General features: G+C 35.3%; 4 protein-coding genes and 1 long non-coding RNA gene across 7 annotated transcripts in view; 4 read left to right on the top strand and 1 right to left on the bottom strand.

Annotated features, from left to right (window-relative positions):
• Positions 1-64: 64 nt before the first annotated feature.
• LOC112098835 lies at positions 65-1283 on the top strand. Its single transcript, XR_002905887.1, has 3 exons — positions 65-143; positions 731-993; positions 1077-1283. It is a non-coding gene; the product is annotated as an uncharacterized LOC112098835 (long non-coding RNA).
• A 2567-nt stretch (positions 1284-3850) lies between these two features.
• LOC18044852 (receptor like protein 42) lies at positions 3851-7018 on the top strand. The gene has a single exon (XM_024186294.1). The coding sequence runs from the start codon at positions 3851-3853 to the stop codon at positions 7016-7018; it is 3168 nt and encodes a 1055-aa protein (XP_024042062.1).
• A 1182-nt stretch (positions 7019-8200) lies between these two features.
• LOC18044851 (6-phosphogluconate dehydrogenase, decarboxylating 3) lies at positions 8201-10526 on the top strand. The gene is made up of 2 exons (XM_006437748.2): positions 8201-8496; positions 8974-10526. Exon 2 carries the CDS (start codon positions 8984-8986, stop codon positions 10436-10438), a length of 1455 nt encoding a protein of 484 aa, XP_006437811.1. The 5' UTR covers positions 8201-8496; positions 8974-8983; the 3' UTR covers positions 10439-10526.
• A 2347-nt stretch (positions 10527-12873) lies between these two features.
• On the bottom strand, positions 12874-13760 carry LOC112099263 (nonsense-mediated mRNA decay protein 2-like). Of its 2 annotated transcripts, none has more exons than XM_024186518.1 (2): positions 13640-13760; positions 12874-13497 (listed from the first exon to the last, which is right to left on the bottom strand). In XM_024186518.1, exons 1-2 carry the CDS (start codon positions 13725-13727, stop codon positions 13049-13051), a joined length of 537 nt encoding a protein of 178 aa, XP_024042286.1. In that variant the 5' UTR covers positions 13728-13760; the 3' UTR covers positions 12874-13048. The 2 variants fall into 2 exon arrangements, with proteins under 2 accessions (XP_024042286.1, XP_024042287.1); XM_024186519.1 differs by having other exon boundaries at positions 12874-13525; positions 13640-13755.
• Positions 13761-17164: 3404 nt separating this feature from the next.
• The window catches only part of LOC18044849 (LAG1 longevity assurance homolog 3), a 5574-nt gene continuing 2828 nt past the window's right edge, over positions 17165-19910 (top strand). For both annotated transcript variants that reach the window (XM_006437740.2, XM_024186592.1), the window contains exons 1-3: positions 17165-17629; positions 19299-19528; positions 19692-19847. In XM_006437740.2, coding sequence (XP_006437803.2) covers positions 17492-17629; positions 19299-19528; positions 19692-19847 — 524 coding nt within the window. In that variant the 5' untranslated portion in view covers positions 17165-17491. The remainder of the gene's footprint in view (positions 17630-19298; positions 19529-19691; positions 19848-19910) is intronic.

Below are 19910 nucleotides of genomic sequence, written 5' to 3'. Positions count from 1 at the left end.
TTTCAAAATCTGCCTTCACGAGCTACCATACACAACGCCTGTCCTGCTGCTGCAAGTTCATGCTCCTGCTGCTGCAAGTTCATCCACCACATTAAAAGCTACAAAATCACCGAATTAAAGGTTGGAAATTCACCGAACTAAAGGTCATTAACCACATTTACACTTATTTTTACTTTATAAAGAGAATTTATGGTGCATAATTGTTAGGGTTATATGCATTAGGGTTTTAAAAAATAAATTACCCACATGATTTTGGTCATTATCTTGCTTATTTACTGATAATCTTTCTTGCTGGTAATGTAATGAAGCTTCTTTAACTTGTGAATTTGAAATTGAAGAGAGTGAATTCATAGCTCTTTAATAATGGTTGTGGGAGTTCCTAATTAAATATTATCCTTATGAATTTTCGGTTATGGCTACACTAGTTTATGCATTAGATCTTTATATAATTTTACTTATTGTTTGTAGTTGAACTTCATCCATGGGAATTATATATCAATTTTCTTCAGCTGCGTATGCATTCATTATGCTACAATCTGGGTTTTCTCTATTATTTGTTGTAGAACCTTTATTTTGCAATTCTAATTTATTAACAATTTGCTATTTGTTTCAGCATAAAACTATTGATAGTACACTATTAATAAATCAACTGCAAGTAGATAAAAACAGTTACCGCATTTCGTAGATATATTTGCCGTTACTTGTTAAGAATATTGTCTGTATTTCGTAGGTGTATTTGTCAATATTCATGAATGATCATTGGGTTCTCGGTGTGGTCGATATACTTGGGGGCAAGATTTCTATTTATGACTCCATGATAGACTTAACAAAGGATTCAGTTTTGGTGAGACAATTGCTGCCTGTTGCAGACATGATACCTCTAGTACTTCAGAAGATAGCATATCACGAAACACATCCAGATTGTAGTGAGGTTATTTCGAAAATTCTTTGGCCCATCGTGCGAGTGCGTGACATCCCGCAACAAAAATCAGGGTATGTACTATATATATAATGTGTTTTGAACATAATAATAAGAATGATGATTTTTAACAATTGATTTATATGAATTTTGTTAGTGGTGACTGTGGAGCATTTTTGTTGCGGTACTTGGAGGTCCTAGCCCATGGACTTGATGTCAATTCATACTGCCAACAAAATCATGTTACACAATTTCGACAAGCCTTGGTTGTAAAATTATTTGGGCATAGGTCATGGAAAAAAACTTTGTAGTGTCATTTTTTGGATTATGAGATGTAATAGTTGTAATGAGGATGTTGTTGATATTTGATGTCATTAAAGACAATTGACAGCATTAATATATTTTATTTATTTGTTATTTATATTAATGATAGATAAGATAGTTTGCACAATATATACACAAGGAATACACTGTAAGAGAATACATGACTGCAGTCGGGTATTTGCACAGATACACGACTGCGGTCGGGTATTTGGAAATAAACATAATACGCTTTGTGACAAAATACTCGACTGCAGTCGGGTATTTGCACAGATACACGACTGTGGTCGGGTATTTAGAAATAAACATAATAAGCTGTGACAAAATACTCGACTGCAGTCGAGTATTTACACAGATACACGACTGCGGTCGGGTATTTGGAAATAAACATAATAAGCTCTGTGACAAAATACTCGACTGCAGTTGGGTATTTGCACAGATACACGACTGTAGTCGGGTATTTACAAATAAAAATAACAAGCTCTCTGTGACAAAATACTTGACTGCAGTCGAGTATTTGCACAGATACACGACTATGGTCGAGTATTTAGAAATAAATATGACAAGCTCTCTGTGATAATCGAGTATTTGCACAGATACACGACTGTAGTCGAGTATTTAGAAATAAACATGACCAGTTTTGTAACAGCCAAAATACACGATTGTACTCGGGTATGTGCACAGAATAAAAATTCTTTTCAATCATTCATTATATTGATGACACAATCAATATAGATTTTAAACATATCAAACTTCAAATAAATGAAACTAACTATAGTTCGATTGCCTATCAAATAACACAAATCCAATAGTTATTGAAATCGTAAATAAGTCGTAATATAATAGAAGTTATTCAACATTCATCATAAATTTTTGGCATATTCAACCCAAACACTCGGTCCATATTTTATAAGTCTCTGGTCGCCTCCCTTCAATACTTGTTCTTAGAAAGTCACACAAACATGTTTATTCATCTGCGAAACAAAAAGGTAAAAATTTATCACTAAATATGAAAGATATTAAAAAAATTAAAACAACAAAAAATAACAAGTATATAAGGTTCATAGTAGTCGTGTAACTTATTAACAATTATAGTATGTAAGTTTATACGTACACGTTAGTAGTCGTGTAACTTATTAACACACACGACTATAGTCTAGTAATAGTAAAAGGATATATATAGTGAAAAATATATATTTTTTGAACCAATAGAATAATAAGGTGTCATAATAATTGAAATTTTTTGCACATTTTCACGACTACAGTCGTGTAAATACATACATACACGACTGCTGTCGTGTATGTCGGGTGCAGAAAAAAATTTGACAACAACTTCAGATTTTAACGAATGTAGTTATAAAATCCATCAAATAACAGTCATATGATGCAAATGTAATGAAAATATGAGTTGCTTTAGTGTTTATCACAAACCAAACAAAACCCTAAAAATAATATAATGTCAACAAATTGAATAGATAGCCCAAAATAAAATAAAAAAAGTTTCAAATACCTTATTCATGGGATGAATAATTCACCCAGCTGCAAACAAACTCAGTGCATTAGCTGTTTGTGAGTGATTTTGAGTGTGGTGTGAGTTTTTGTATAGATGATAAATACGTGAGAAGCAAAGAGTGTTGTGAGTTGTGTGTGTGTTTTATATTTTTCTTTAGGGATATTTTAGACAATGTACCACATAAAAAGACATACTTAGATAATTTTCAAACATGGGATATATTTAACTAAATACACTACTTTTAAGGCATATTTAATTAAAAACCCCTAAATTGATCAGGGATTTGAATGGGACAATAAATTGGCGGGACAGTGGGGGCCCCAGTGAAAAGGTAACGATGTGGGATCGTACGGTTAAGATTTTTATTTGTTTAAAGTTATTCGATGAAAAACTGATTGCATGCGTTAAAAAATAGTTGTAAAAAAATTCATCATCTAGAATTCTAGATCATAGCCAAACAAATATCTAGAAAAAGCAATCCAATTATCAAACAATATGAATAAAAAATTGGTAGAATTATGTGATTATCTTTTAAGTAATCGTATGAATGGGAGGTGTGAACAAATATCAGATATACATAGTAGGGAAGTATTGGCTAAATAAATGCACATTTTAAAGAGTTAATAAAGGGGTGATAGAGAAACAGTGGGTTGTTGAAGTTGACGAGTTAGCACATAGCACTTGACCATAAGGGTAGCAACCGTAAGCACCTGGAAATTCTTTTTTTTTAAAAAAAAAAAATTTTTAAACGAGTTGGAAATTGCTTTGGTTGTAGTAGTAGTGGTGGTATTATTATTATTATTATTATTATTATTATTATTTATTAAAAAAAAAGAAATAATTTAATAAATGAGATAAGAACGAAGTAAAAAATGGAGAAGAAGAATAGCAACTAGCAAGTGTGCACTTTAAATATATATATATATATATATATATATATATATATATATATATATATATATATATATATAAGCTCTTAACGAATTAATCTTCCAAGAATAATATTTTTAATAAATTCCATGAAACGTCCCTCATACTAGTAAATATATAAACCAACTTCAGTTTGTGTTGTTGAAAGCAAATTACCATCATCAGACATGGGAAATCCACTTCCATTTTGGTCCTGGAAAATCTGGTTCTCAAGCTTCTTCTTTGGGTTTTCCCTTCTCTGTATTTTAGTTTCTGGTCGGTGCCTTGAGGACCAAAAATTGCTGTTGCTCGAATTTAAGCGAGGCTTGTCTTTTGATCCTCAAACTGACTCAACTAATAAGCTACTGTCTTGGTCTTCAACAACTGATTGCTGTTCCTGGGATGGGGTCACTTGTGATCCCAGAACAGGTCATGTTATCAGCCTTGATATCAGCAGTAGCTTCATAACTGGGGGAATCAATGGCTCTAGCAGTCTGTTCGATCTTCAGCGTTTACAACATCTCAACTTGGCTAATAATAGCTTATATTCTTCCCCTTTTCCTTCAGGATTTGATAGACTTTTCAGCTTGACACATCTTAATCTTTCATATTCAGGCTTTTCTGGTCACATTCCACTGGAAATTTCATCCCTCAAGATGCTTGTATCTCTTGATCTATCGGCATCTCCCTTAGTGGCACCCATCCAACTCCGACGTGCAAATCTGGAAAAGCTTGTCAAAAACCTTACTAATCTGGAAGAGCTTTACCTTGGTGGAATCGATATCTCAGTAGCCGACTGGGGTCCAATCCTCTCAACACTCTTCAATCTTCGCATTTTGAGCTTGCCTGATTGCCATGTTGCTGGTCCAATTCACTCTTCTTTATCGAAACTCCAGCTCCTCACTCATCTCAATCTTGATGGGAACGACCTTAGTTCAGAAGTACCTGATTTCCTGACAAATTTCTCCTCTTTGCAATATTTGCACCTCAGCTCATGCGGCTTGTATGGTAGAGTTCCAGAAAAGATTTTCTTGATGCCCTCATTGTGCTTTCTTGATGTATCCGGCAATTCAAATCTCACAGGTTCTTTGCCGGAGTTTCCTCCTAGTAGCCAACTGAAAGTTATTAAGATCTCGGGGACTAGATTCTCAGGGAAATTACCTGATTCAATAAACAATCTGGCCGTTCTTGAGGATTTGGAGCTTTCAGGTTGCAGTTTCTTTGGATCCATTCCATCCTCATTTGGAAACCTTACTGAGCTGATCAATATTGATTTTTCAAGAAACAACTTCAGTGGTTCACTTCCTTCGTTTGCTTCCTCAAATAAGGTAATTAGCTTGAAATTCGCTCATAATAGTTTCACAGGTACCATACCCTTATCATATGGAGATCAGCTAATCAGTCTTCAGGTCCTTGACCTGAGAAATAATTGGCTCCAGGGAATTATCCCTAAGTCACTATATACAAAGCAGTCAATTGAGTCTTTATTGCTTGGTCAAAACAAGTTCCATGGGCAGCTGGAAAAGTTCCAGAATGCTTCTTCTTTGTCATTGAGGGAGATGGATTTCAGTCAAAATAAGCTTCAGGGTCTAGTTCCTGAGTCTATCTTTCAAATTAAAGGGCTTAATGTCCTGAGACTATCTTCTAACAACTTTAGTGGCTTCATAACCCTTGAGATGTTCAAAGACCTCAGGGAGCTTGGAACTCTTGAGTTATCCGAAAATAATTTCTCCTTCAACGTCAGTGGAAGCAATTCAAACATGTTTCCAAAAATTGGAACACTGAAACTGAGCTCTTGCAAAATAACTGAATTCCCAAATTTCTTGAGAAACCAAACCAATTTGTTCCATCTAGACCTTTCTAATAATAGAATCAAAGGAGAAATTCCTAATTGGACTTGGAATGTAGGGGATGGGAAGTTGGTCCATCTAAACCTTTCTCACAATATGCTAGAAGCATTTGAAAAACCAGGTCCCAATCTTACCTCAACCTTCTTGGCAGTTCTTGATCTTCATTCCAACATGTTGCAGGGATCCTTTCCTATCCCACCTGCTTCTATAATATTCTTGGATTACTCGGAAAACAAATTTACCACCAACATACCATATAACATTGGTAATTACATAAACTATGCTGTTTTCTTCTCCTTAGCAAGCAACAATCTTAGTGGAGGAATCCCTCTGTCATTATGTAATGCATTTGATTTGCAAGTCCTTGACCTCTCTGACAATCACCTGACTGGATCAATTCCATCTTGCCTAGTTTCTAGCAATATCTTGAAGGTGTTGAAGCTACGGAACAATGAATTTCTAGGAACGGTACCCCAGGTAATCGGGAATGAGTGCAGTTTGAGAACTCTAGACCTCAGTCAGAATCACCTAGCAGGTTCGTTACCAAAATCATTGTCAAAGTGCACAAGTTTGGAAGTACTCGATGTTGGAAAAAATCAGTTAAATGGTTCATTCCCATTTTGGCTGGAAACATTGCCCCAATTACGAGTACTAGTCTTGCAGTCCAACAACTATGATGGTTCAATTAAGGATACTCAAACTGCAAATGCCTTTGCATTGCTGCAAATAATCGACATTTCTTCTAATAACTTCAGTGGTAATTTGCCTGCTAGATGGTTTCAAAGCTGGAGGGGCATGAAGAAGCGGACAAAAGAATCACAAGAAAGCCAAATTCTTAAGTTTGTTTACCTGGAGCTAAGTAACTTGTACTACCAAGATTCAGTGACTTTGATGAACAAAGGACTATCCATGGAATTGGCAAAGATCCTAACAATCTTCACCTCCATTGACGTTTCCAACAACCAATTTGAAGGTGAGATTCCGGAAATGCTTGGAGACTTTGATGCACTCCTAGTACTCAACATGTCAAATAACAATTTCAAGGGTCAGATTCCTGCCACACTTGGAAACCTCAAGGAGCTTGGGTCATTAGACCTGTCACATAACCAGCTCTCAGGCAAGATTCCTGAAAAACTGGCCACCTTGAACTTCCTTTCAGTTTTAAAACTGTCGCAGAATCTTCTCGTGGGGGAGATACCGCGAGGCCCTCAGTTTGCTACATTCACAGCAGCTTCATTTGAAGGAAATGCAGGCCTTTGCGGCTTTCCTTTGCCTAAAGCTTGCCAAAATGCATTGCCTCCAGTTGAGCAGACTACTAAAGATAAAGAGGGCTCAGGTTCAATTTTTGACTGGGAATTTTTCTGGATTGGCTTTGGCTTTGGAGATGGAACTGGGATGGTTATAGGAATCACACTAGGAGTTGTCGTTAGCAATGAAATCATCAAGAAGAGGCGAAAAGTTCATAGAAGTATATCATCAGGGCATGCTTTGAGAAGAAATTTATGAATTTTTAAGTACCGAGTTATAATTTTGTGTGTTGTACGTCTAATGTTGCGAAATTTTGTTACTGTTTAATAAATGTTGCCATCGAATTGTTCTTTGAGAACTAAGTCTTAACTTCATGTGTTGATCCATCGAGTGTTCGTACATAGTTACTGTTTTAGAATGTTTACTTGTTCTATGTTTCTGACTCGACCATTCGGGTAATTCGATCATATACACTGATTGTATCGTATTAAAGTCGTCACACGGCAGTACTCGACTTTCATGGAAAAAATGCAAATTGAAGCAATTGAAGTCTTAATCAACAATTTTGTTTGAAGTGGGTCAGAAGAGAAAATAGAGCATCTTTTTCTTCACCAACCCACTCAAGTGCTCAACAACACATATGCTGTCCGTGCATGATAACCTAATAAGTCGCACGTTACCCAATACCCACCTACTTCCGGAGAGAATTTTTAATTTATTTCTTTCTTTCACACCAAAACTCCAATTCACCTACAAAAGTAACACAACCACAAACCTATTTACATGTCTATTAGAAAATAAAGGTTACAGTTTTAAATAGACATATTTATAATGAGTAATGATACAGCCACAAATTCTTGTACAAACTTATTTTGTACAAATTGATGTGGCATGATAAGATTGGTTGAATTAAATATTACTTGGCCCACATGATTTGTTTTTATTAATTTATATTTTCATTCAACCAATGAATTAATGCCACGCCAGTTTGTACAAAATAAGTTTGTACAAGAGTTTGTGGCTGTATTATTATTCATTTATAATATGAGGGCTTCTAAATTATAATCATTGTAACTTACATCTTTCACGTGAACCACGTAAAATTACAAGACTCGTAATTTGTGTGGTTCACATGAGAAATATAAGTTATAATAATTGTAACTTAGCATTTGCCTTATAATATACTCATGAATATAACGAGATTGATTTGCTCCTACCAATAAAATTAAGAAAAAAAATATTTTTATTTTATATTTTTCTGTGAAAGAGGAAAGAGCTCTATAAGAACTTGAATGCAATTGTTGAGGGCACCGACCGCTTACTTGAAGTGAAATTAAACATTAATTTACAATGTCGTTAAAGAATGAAAATTGAAATAACTATGAATTTTATACAAATAAACAAAATCTAAAGGGTTAGAGCAAAAAATATAAAAAAGATAGGGGCAATAATTAGAACCAAAAAGTTGGCGTATGGGTGGATTTTGTCCTCAGAGTCAAAGATCAACTACCCAAGCCACGAAGAGTAACTAAGACAAATAATAATAAAAGGTTAAAAACAATCCGCAGAATTTGACCTCTACATTTACAACAACTAACAAGTGCTTAAGAGCCAGGCAAATTAATAAATAGACTACATTCAATCAAATTGTTTGTTTTTTCGCAAAACCCAGATCCTCAAATTTCCTAAATTCATTTCATTTTCAAGCATTCTTCGCAAGGTTGAATTTTTCTCAGGTATGTTTGTCTTTTTCGAGCATTTACAATTGTTTAATGCATGGCTTTTTGTGAATTTGTGATCTGGGTATCCCCTGTTGGTTGATATTTTGATCTTTCTGCATTTTTTTTATTGGTTTTTAATTCTTTAATTCATTCTGCTCGTTCAGGATTGTAAAATTTTAATATTTTTCTTCGATTTGGATAAATTCTAATATTTGTAATGCTATTGAATCACTAGGGAGTATCAAATATATATATATATATATATATATATATATATATATATAGGCCAGTTAGTTATGGAGATATCAAGTTCTTGCCATTGGATCTGCTAGTGCTAGATGCTTTGAGCAGCTACGTTTCTTAATGCAAGACTTAGTTATAACATTGTCTTAAAACTTTCACTATATGGTTCTTGAATCTGTGTTTGTTTAAGTCAGGAATTATTATCTTTTATTGCAATTCATCAGAACAGGAGTCAACTACCTTTTGCAGGTGACTAAAGATGGTCCAGACAAGAATTGGCCTAGCTGGCCTTGCTGTCATGGGTCAAAATCTTGCTCTCAACATTGCTGAGAAAGGATTCCCAATTTCTGTTTACAATCGGACGACCTCTAAAGTTGACGAGACTGTTGAACGAGCCAAACAAGAAGGGAATCTGCCCTTATGTGGCTTCCATGATCCTGAATCCTTTGTTCATTCAATCCAGAAACCTCGTGTTATAATCATGCTTGTAAAAGCTGGTTCTCCTGTTGATCAAACAATTAAAACATTATCTGTTTACATGGAGAAAGGAGATTGTATCATTGATGGTGGTAATGAATGGTATGAGAATACTGAGAGGAGACAGAAAGCCGTGGCTGAATTGGGTCTGCTTTATCTGGGAATGGGAGTTTCAGGTGGTGAAGAGGGTGCTAGGTATGGGCCTTCTTTAATGCCTGGAGGTTCCTTTGAGGCCTACAAGCATATAGAAGATATTCTTCTTAAGGTGGCTGCTCAGGTTCCTGATAGCGGTCCTTGTGTTACTTATGTTGGTAAAGGAGGATCTGGAAACTTTGTTAAGATGATTCACAATGGTATTGAATATGGTGATATGCAGTTGATAGCAGAGGCTTATGATGTACTGAAATCAGTTGGGAAGCTCTCAAATGAAGAGCTACAACAGGTTTTCTCCGAATGGAACAAGGGGGAGCTCCTGAGCTTCTTGATTGAGATCACTGCAGATATATTTGGAATTAAGGATGACAAAGGAGATGGGTACTTGGTAGACAAGGTTTTAGATAAAACTGGCATGAAGGGTACTGGAAAGTGGACAGTCCAGCAAGCAGCTGATTTGTCAGTTGCTGCCCCCACAATAGAATCATCCTTGGATGCCAGGTTCCTAAGTGGTTTGAAGGAGGAAAGAGTTGAAGCTGCCAAAGTCTTCAGATCAAGTGGCATTGGCGATGTCCTAGCTGAGCAAACTGTTGATAAGGAAAAGTTGATTGATGACGTGAGACAAGCACTCTATGCATCCAAAATATGCAGCTATGCCCAGGGAATGAACTTGATACGTGCAAAGAGCATTGAGAAGGGGTGGGACTTGAAACTTGGGGAGCTGACTAGGATTTGGAAGGGGGGTTGCATTATTCGTGCTATATTCTTGGACCGTATTAAGAAGGCCTATGACAGAAACCCAGATCTGGCCAATCTTCTTGTCGATCCAGAGTTTGCAAAGGAGATTATAGAACGACAATCTGCTTGGCGTAGAGTTGTCTGCCTTGCTATCAATTCAGGCATTAGTACTCCTGGTATGTCCTCCAGCCTTGCTTATTTTGACACATACAGGAGAGAGAGGCTGCCTGCTAATTTGGTTCAGGCTCAAAGAGATTACTTTGGAGCTCATACCTATGAGAGGGTTGACATATCTGGATCCTTCCATACTGAATGGTTCAAGATTGCTAAACAGTCAAAGATCTGATTTGAACTTTCTTTTGTTGTATCTTGCCTCAATGAACCACTATTATTGAACCCAATAATGTTCATTGACTGAAACTATAATTATTTTCTTTTAATTATTCTGGACAATTGTTAAATCTTAAGTTTTATTTTCATTTGATTTTCGAATATACCCTCTATCCTTGCTTTTTCTTAATTTTTCTCCCTTCTGAAATGTTGTGATCAGTACACTTCTGATGTCAAGAAAATTGGGTGAAATTGACTGCTGTATTGTCCAATTAGTGCATGTGCCCTTCACTTGGTGAATTCATTGTCTGATCTTACTGAATTTATTTTATAATTATGAGGAAATTGGCAATGGCCGTGTGGGGAACCTGATTGGTATGTCTTTAGCCTTATATGACTTTTTAGACAGTACAACATGAGCTGAAATGTTTCACTGATATTGAGAAAATTGGGCTAGGAGTCTTGTACAATTTTGAAGCCTTCTTATGTGCTTTGTTCTAAGTTTTGGCCCCTTCCCCAGAAGGGAAAAAAAGAGTAAGTTTTGGTGAATCGCAAATATTTGGGGTAAACATATAATAAACTTTGTTGGCTTCTATTCTTTGTCCTCTTTGTTGATCTCTCTTCCTTTTTCCTTTTTCCTTTTTCTCTCAAGTAACAATTCTTGCATGAGATTCTATTTCTTGTACTGCCATAATTAATAAGTGCTTGTTCTATAATCATGCTTGTTGAATGATAATACACAATTCAGTGTCTATAGTAGACAGAATGAAGATCTAGGAACGTGCATGCTTGCTTGGATAGTCAACAGACGGCAGTTTTTGTAGGCTGTTGAAACTTTATGGAATTCATTCTCAATCTTTCTGATATCACTTAGAATTATGGGCCTTCGTACGAATCTCATCGTAACTTCGGTTAGTGGAATGAGCCATCTCTACCATCTTGCCTACTATTTATTGCTTCTAATCCTTCCTTAGATTTGCTTTGCTGGTATTATTTTTGAAGACGTACAATGATATTCTTTGCCAGCTTACCATGAAGTAATATTAGAGAAAAATCATATTTGGATAAAATTTAGATTTCAAATGTACTTTTTGTGCCCATTTGATTGCCATTTGTTTGCCCTTTTTTCCTTTTTCAATCGAGCAAAATGTGATGGCAATCATTATTTGTGAAATTTGTAAAATCTTCCTTCCTTACCAGGTCCTCTTTATCTAAGACATTTTCATGCCAGCATAATGTAGTTGTTATGTCTCTGTTGTCAGTTGTCTGCTTTCTAAATGTTGATTCTATGGCTGCTGATTTTGAGGAAACATAAGAGTTCTTAAACCATTTAGCTTTTTGACGAGGGCAATCAAAGAGGCAATCTTTCTTTACAGAAAGCATAATTTAAATACTATCATGTTTCTAGTTATTGTCAATCCGCCCAAGTTCAAGTTTCAATACTTTTTCCACCCTTTATCTGCTCCATTATTTAAGAACTAGCCGGGGGAGAGTAAGTAAAAATGCTCTGATTGAGCCCTATTGAACATCCTAAAGGATCCAAAAAGCCTAGCATAGATTTTTATCAGAGGTGGTGAACTCAAAATATTTAGATACTCCTAACTCGAACATAACCAGAATCGACAATGACTTACCATGTTAAATTTTGTATATCTAGTCCTGGCATTGATACTGTAAATTGTACTAAATGTTTGGAGAGATTATATAATACCGTAAAATTGGCAAATCTCCTCTGTAGTCTTAACTTCTGCTCTGATGACGTGCCACCTTTCTTAGACAAGGCATGAAGAACGTGCTTGAAATACAAGACCAGATCTGCACGTTTATGGAGACAACAACGACTATAGTTGAAAGCACATATAATGTCTCTTGCAGACAGTGAAGAGTTCCTCTTAGTGCAGTTATCAACTCTAGATGCCGTGAAGCTGTCTTGCACAGCAGATTCTATTGTTGAAGTCTCCAAAGTATTATCACATTCCTCTAGACTAATATTTCTTACAAGCTTTTGAGGCTCATATCTCACAAGTTTTGCCTCAAGAGGTTGCAAAACATTGCCATGAAAGAGGGATATTCTGGAATACCCATCAGCTAAACCCGATAGTCTGCTGAGAGCATCCCTGATTCTAACAAAAACTAAAATTCATAGCGAAAAGAATTTCAGAACATCAAACATCAAATTCTAAGGATGCTCGGTACACAAAACTACTTCCTGAGACTTCTCGAACTGGTACAGGAGAATAATCAATTGTGTGGAGGTGATTAAATAGTTGGGCACAAGGTTGATTAATAAAAATAGTTGAATTACCGGTTTCAGTCCTTGAAATTCGACTAAGTCTCCATTTTCTGAGAGTAAGATTTGAATAATTGAATTATGCAGTCTATGTTTCCTATTTCAAGACAACAGTAAAAAGAAATATTATTGCAGAAACCACACAGTTCTTGGTACGCTTTTCTAGTACAAGATAACTATGAAGTCGTGCATATGGTTGCAGTAAAAATACACGCAAGAAGATGCTGTACATGCTCCAGCCCATATGTCTTTGTGAAAATATGTTCATTCTTTATTGAAATATTTTACATCTAGGAACTGAACAAGATCTGACAAATCAACTTTTTATTTCCCCATCTATTTGGATTTCCTCACCTTCGCTCCACTTTGAGTTTGACTTGCAGCAATTTTTGCTTTAAGCACATGCTGCTCATCCCTTTCTACTTTGATTCTGCTTTCATCTCTCTCTGTCTTCTGTTTGTGAAGTTTTTGCTTTGAGTACTTACCGGTTGCATGCTTGTCAAGGCTTGGCTTACTGCTATCCAATGGAAGCTCTTGATAACTTGGCCCAGAAGACGCATCTGATGCCATCGAATCATCACTCTTATCATCATCATCATCATCATCCCCAGGACGATCATCATTGTTGCTGGCAAATTTTTGCTTGTAAGTACCGCTATCATCATCATCATCTTCACAGTTATCATTTTCATGGGCAGGGGAGCCAATATACATTGTCCACCCTGACGCGCTGCTACTACATTCTTCTTTACAGCCAAGGATCTTAGAAGGCTCCATTAGAGTATCTAGATTAGCAGGATAGAACTGAAAACACTGTAATTGAAAATCATTACTCAACAGGAGATGAAAAGCCAAGTGTTAGCTTCCCTTAGGTGAGAAAATTGACGGGTATTTCTGTGACAACTAACAATGTTAAAATTTCATTACCTGGGAATTGGACATGTATCTTTGTGTCTCTATGTAGAGTCTTGCCCAACAACATGCAGCATTCCACACTCAGGACAAAAGAACACATCCATCACACAACACTCATACATACAAACAACCTTCATTATTGAATTGGCATAGTAAATTTTTGCCACCTCGAAATCCTATCTCCATTGATTCTTTGCATTTAAGCACTAGATGACAAGAATTTGGAGATAAAAAGGCCAGCACATCACATAAATTTGGTTAAAAATCTTTGTTCTTGCGTTTGAAAACTACTGGAGAAACTCCTTTGGTCAAATTTGGACTTTTACCAGAAAATACAACCCGCCTTTACTTCTCTGTCTCTCTCATAAATAAAAAATGCAGCTGCTTTTAAGGTGGAAAATCAGATGAACCCCACTCAACAAACAGGAAGGAATATGACACCTATTTTCTTAAATGAATTACAAATGCACTCTTCACCGTTCCTTTAATTTTCACACGGTCAGTTCTGTGTGCAGTCACCAACCGAGGACAGCTTTTTTCCTGTAAAATTTGCAGAATCCAACTGGGTTTTGGCATTTTGTATCTGCTTCCATATTACTTCTCTGCACAGTCTCTCCATAAAGCTGGCTTCTATTTCCTGTGTTATCAGGGGAAGCTTGTAACTATTTAACAATAACTTTCTCACTCCATTGCTAATTACAGAAATCACAAAATACTGTGAACTTGTGGAGGGTCCATATGATTGAGAGACTTGAGCAATTTTATCCATCAGTAGGTAAGCTAGGCTTATTCTTATGTTTCCTTTCCTATGACTCATCATCTGTTTTGGCCAAACAATTCATTGTTTTTGTATCTTTCTTCTTCTTTTGATTGATATGTATCGGGAACTCACTTTCTTTTGCTTAAGGGCTCCATCTGCATATGTATTTATCTAAAGTTTCCCGTAATAATTAGATAAGATGTCCTAAATTTGGAAATTTGTTTCATCACTTGCTTTTGTTCGTTTCTGTTTGCTACATGAGACAAAACTGATATGCCCATCATCAAGATTTAGATTTACTGCTGTTTTTTTCCGATGAACATTGCTCTTGTGGGCTTAGTTTGCAAATCTTATAGTTGCCCTTTGCAATGATAAAAAGTTGTATGAAGTTTCAAGTTAGTGTTGGAATGATTACTTTATTTTGTCGAAAAAAGTTTGACAATCTTAAGCATAATCACATGATGTGTTTGGCGTTTCACAAAAATGACAAACTTTAGAAATGCTGGAATAGACAGTTACTTACAATTATTTTATGATGATGATGTGATTCATCTTTACAAGTAATGCATGTACGGACCCAGGAGACATTATTTCAATGAAATTAATTGATCAATAGGTATTGACAATCATTAATTGGCTTCGCCTTGTTAGGTTAGTTTTTGTATGTCTCAAAGAAAATGTACACAGCATGGGCATGGCCCCTTCATTAACTGGTGCAAGACAGGAGACATCTGTGTCTCTATATGTCTTTTACTAATTGTATGATTAAATAATTATAATTATTTTGAATAATTATAAAGCATTCAAAGGATTAAGAGGGCATACTTGAGATTGGAGTGCCAAGTGTCCTGGAAGCCTCTAGGTTTCAAAAGAATATGCAAGGTGAATAAATTAAAAAAGGAAAATTATTATTCGTATACCCTATATTTGCTCTGTTATTAAAAATACTATAACACTTTGATGGTGTATCAATCGTCCACCTTTAGTTGACAAAATGTATCAGCTGACCACCAAACCGTTAGTTGCCGTTTGAAAGTTAACGGAATTATAGTGAATTGGCGATTTTACCCTTAAAAATTATCACTTCTATAATCTTAAATTCTCTTTTTATCACTTGTATATCCTTAAATTATCACTTGTATCATATGAAAAGACCAAATTACCCTTTTGACGTCATCATACTTAAACGGTAATTAACGATTTGGTGGTCAGCTGATACATTTTGTTAACTTAGGGTGGACGATTGATACACTCTCAAAATATTGTAGTATTTTTGATAATGAAGTAAACTAAGGGTATACGAATGATAATTTCCCTTAAAAAAAATTGTTATGCATTTTCACTTGCGCATGTTCTTTGGTTCCATACTCCCATTTGACTTTGTCATATTTCTGATCTGTGAACAGTTGGTAGCCCATCGACAGATCAAGATCCAAGTATTTTATGAGAAAACTCCAGTAACTAGTATTGTTAAACGATCACCATCAAGCATCTTATGCAGTTAATTTATAAAAAAATTTGGTCAAGAATATCCATCTGTATTTCATTTATCAAGTTTTTAAAATGAAAACACATTATATGGTGATCAAATTAGATTGTCTTTCTTCCTGGGTAAAATCTCGAATGAAAGTGTTCAATGGCCATCCCATTAAACTTGGATGGGCTCTCAAAACCAAAAAAGGAAAATACTAAAAACATCAAATGAAGCTTTCCATTTCCACTCTTTTTGGTTACTTATTATTCAACAACATTGGAGATGGTTCCCAAGTGCTTGGCCTATTGTTTTGCACCCATTCAACACTTGTGCCTCAACCTCATCTCTTCTTCAGTCCTCACTATTGCTACCGAAACAAATGGAAACTTTAATTGCTTTTTACTTTTAGATTTTATCTAAAATTAGATAGATAATCATTTTTTAATCTATATTAACTATTTTATTACTGAGTAGATCTTTTGCAAAAATAAAATTAAAAAAACTTCGCACTTCATCTGTTTAAGACATAAATTAACCTTTTTTTTTATTTTTTGTAGTTTGAGTAATACTATCCTTACAAAATTGTTCCAATAAATGTGTTATATAGTGACTCTTTATCTCTCATATTGTATGATTGTTCACTAATTTGTTATAATGTTACATTACAATATATGACAACTTCATTTTAATAAACCGATTCTATTAAAAAATATATAAAAACTCTAATATAATACAATATACAAAAAAAAATTCCAATATACTATAATTCAGAAATTTTAATCATTTAGGGGCATTATTGTTGAAACGAGAATCTTTCTACTGCAAAAGTTAAAAAAAAAAATTGAAATAAGGATAGTTTTGTCAACAGACCAAAAATTTGGGCCAATTCTGTAAAACTATTTTTCTTATTACTTCATTTTGGTCATAAATTATTTTTTTATCAAAATCACGAAGTGGACTCTAACTGTTGGAGGAATCTTTAAATTTATACCACAACTCAATTGTGAGAAGGACCTTTAAATATAAATTACAATTTAGATTAATCTCCGCTTGCACGAATCAACCCGTAAAAAATAAAGTACTGACTAAAGTTAAAGTTATGATTCTATAAGAGAATATGATTTGAACCTTGACCTTTTTTAAAAAGTGAAAGTGTCTTAAAAAGTGAAAGTGTCCAGCCACTCAAACCTATAATTTTTGTCATAAAATTTTAATTATTTATAGCTATTATTCATGCCGCGTGGCAAGTCAACAAGGAAGAATGGGCTTCACACAGTCTGGACTCTGGATATCACATGGTACCATGAGTTGTAGGCAGTTCACAATTTCACCCTTCTAGTACGATCTGCGAAGTACGAACTACGAACCATGATGAACGTGCAGCACAGATGGGTCAACTACCAGGTATCAAGGAAGAGGGGCAAAATCGTCATTCCATCACTCCCAGCTCGAATCTAACGAAAGTCTCTTTCTTGTCCACCTACAATGAAGAAGGAGTACAAAAAACTGAAAAACTCAGTCCACATCGCGCACACAAACTAATCTCTGCCTGAACCATTTACTCCTCCCTGGTGATCCGCCAAAATTTCCTCTTTCTGCCACCACTAGACAATTTGAAGGATCATCGCAAATGGGTTTCGTTGAATTAGTGAAATCTGTTAACTGGGAGCAAGAATCGTACCCAGCTTATGAGGATTTTGCTGTTCTTCCTCTCTTCGCTCTTTACTTTCCCTCCGTTCGATTCTTTCTTGAAAAATTCGTATTCGAGGTACTTCTTTTCAACTTCTTTTCGTCTTCTTTTTTCCTTTTCTTTTTATTTCTTTGTATGTTGTTTATTGCTTTGTTGAGGTTTGACTTTTATTACTTTATTGAGGTTTGACTTTCAACTTGTCGGATTAGTAGTAGCTAGTTTGTTTTGTTTTATTAGGGCATTTGATCGACCTGTACATAATTTGCGGTTCTCTATGATGCGTTGTGCTCTTTTCGTGTGTTGATTGGACGGAATAGCGTTTTATGAGCAGTAGTGAATGTTAAGTTATTTTTATGGTTTGAAAAAGTATGTCTTGATTTAAATCAGAGTTTGGTTCACTTGTATTCTCATATATTGGCTTATTGGATGTTAGAGAGGTTAAGATCTAATATTAAAAGATTCTCTGGGTTAATCATGAGAGGGGTAGTGTTTCAAATGATTTGTTTTACTCAGATTAGATAGAAGGGGCCATTTTGTATTGGATTTGGTGATTCAATGTGAATATCACTCATCTTATACCTTTCGATTGGAAACATCTCCACTCCTTAGTGCAATGACGCTGATGTCTAGATTCATGTACTTTCCGTGGAACCCACCTTTAAGGATTTTCTTAATACAGGTGTTAGAGTGTGAAAGTAGTTTCCAGTCTTGAACCCAATGCATACTGAAGTGACGTTCAGGGATTAGTATCAAAAGAAGAAAGACATATTCACCTTCTTGCTTTGGAAGTGTCTTATTGGTGTCTTGCCATGGAAATGTGATTGGTTGCCAAGACTTATAAATGGTTGCCACTTTATGATGGTGGTTAGTTATCATTCAAGCTCCAGCATTGGCTGATGATTCAGTTTACATATTTCAAACTTAATAACTCTTACAGGGCTTTGCCTGAATTTCTATGTTGTACGGAATAGTATTGTTGATGATTTGGTACATGAAAAACAATAAGACCATAGTGTGAGTTTAGCAGAAGTGAAGCATACAAGGATGCAGAGTAGAAAAGAGAAATATCATCGTTAGCTTCTTGTAAACATCTAAGCTATTGATAAAGCAAATTTCAAACACTAACTAAAAGAACTGACTTTTCTTGCTCCACTTACGTCTCTCTTCAATTATAGGGTATGTTGTCAGATGCCAGGTGACATTGTTGAATTTTGGCATTTTTGACTATCTTGTTGTGTAAGTTTTGGATAAAGATATAGCTACCTACTAATCTAGATTCTTCTATCAGTCTCTAGCTGATTTTATATATCTTTATCTATGCATGTGATATGTAGCAACTTTCGTTTTCGTCTTTTAGTTTCCTGCCGTGTTTAGGTGTTGAGAGGGATGCTAACCCAAAATAGTTAGTAGGATCTTCCAAATTGAGGGCTAACCTAAAATAGTTAGTAAGATCCTCCAAATTGCGGACATCGTTACTCATTTATGCAAATGGTGAAGATTAATAGCGAGTGTGGATACGTACGTATGTTAAGTGTTAATTACTTTTAATTGCTTGAATTTTCTTCCCAACGACTACTATATAACAAATGCAGTTGTATATGTATGTGTTAAAGAAACAAATTGTGGATGTGACTTCTTTTTCCTTGTGGGCATGTTCTATGGTCCCTTTTCCATATATTCAAATCCTCTAAGCTTTCATATTTCTTCAAACAATTTATTATGACTGACTGAAATGTATTTGTAACAGAAAGTTGCGAAGCGATGGATATTTGGCAAGGGGCATCATATGTTGGATTTCAAGACAAGCGAGAGAAAAAAAAAGATTAGGAAATTTAATGAGTCAGCTTGGAAATGCGTGTATTTTCTTACAGCAGAGCTTCTGGCTCTCTCTGTAACATATGATGAGCCTTGGTTTAAGAACACTAGATGCTTTTGGGTGGGCCCGGGAAATCAGGTGTGGCCGGATCAAAAGATTAAGTAAGGTTTTTTTTTTTTCCGTTCTGATTTTTATGTCAAGTTCTTGTTGGTGTTTTGTTAATTTTATTTATTGCTTAACTATTTCCTTGCAAATAAGCTTTTTAAACGATTTGTTGATCTCTGCTTTATTACTCAATTGAGAAAGAACTGAATTTTTTTACAGGTTGAAATTGAAAGGGGTATATATGTATGCTGCTGGATTTTACACCTACTCTATATTTGCTCTCATGTTCTGGGAAACAAGGCGTGCTGACTTTGGGGTGTCGATGGGCCATCATGTTGCCACTGTTATCCTCATTGTGCTGTCATACATTTTTAGGTTTGCTCTGATACAATTCTGTTACTGCTTGCTCTTCTTTTGGTTGTTAACACTTAGGAAGTG

Source organism: Citrus clementina, unplaced genomic scaffold, assembly GCF_000493195.1.
Source record: "Citrus clementina cultivar Clemenules unplaced genomic scaffold, Citrus_clementina_v1.0 scaffold_4, whole genome shotgun sequence".
NCBI lineage: Eukaryota > Viridiplantae > Streptophyta > Magnoliopsida > Sapindales > Rutaceae > Citrus > Citrus x clementina.
Note: the sequence above shows the minus strand (reverse complement) of the source record. Positions and strands in the feature narration are given on the sequence as shown.

Coding starts and splice junctions, on each gene's coding strand:
- LOC18044852 (XM_024186294.1), top strand. CDS start 3,851: ATGGGAAATCCACTTCCATTTTGGTCCTGGAAAATCTGGTTCTCAAGC.
- LOC18044851 (XM_006437748.2), top strand. CDS start 8,984: ATGGTCCAGACAAGAATTGGCCTAGCTGGCCTTGCTGTCATGGGTCAA.
- LOC112099263 (XM_024186518.1), bottom strand. CDS start 13,727: ATGTGTTCTTTTGTCCTGAGTGTGGAATGCTGCATGTTGTTGGGCAAG. Junction 13,498..13,639: donor GATACATGTCCAATTCCCAG/GTAATGAAATTT, acceptor CTGCTAATCTAG/ATACTCTAATGGAGCCTTCT.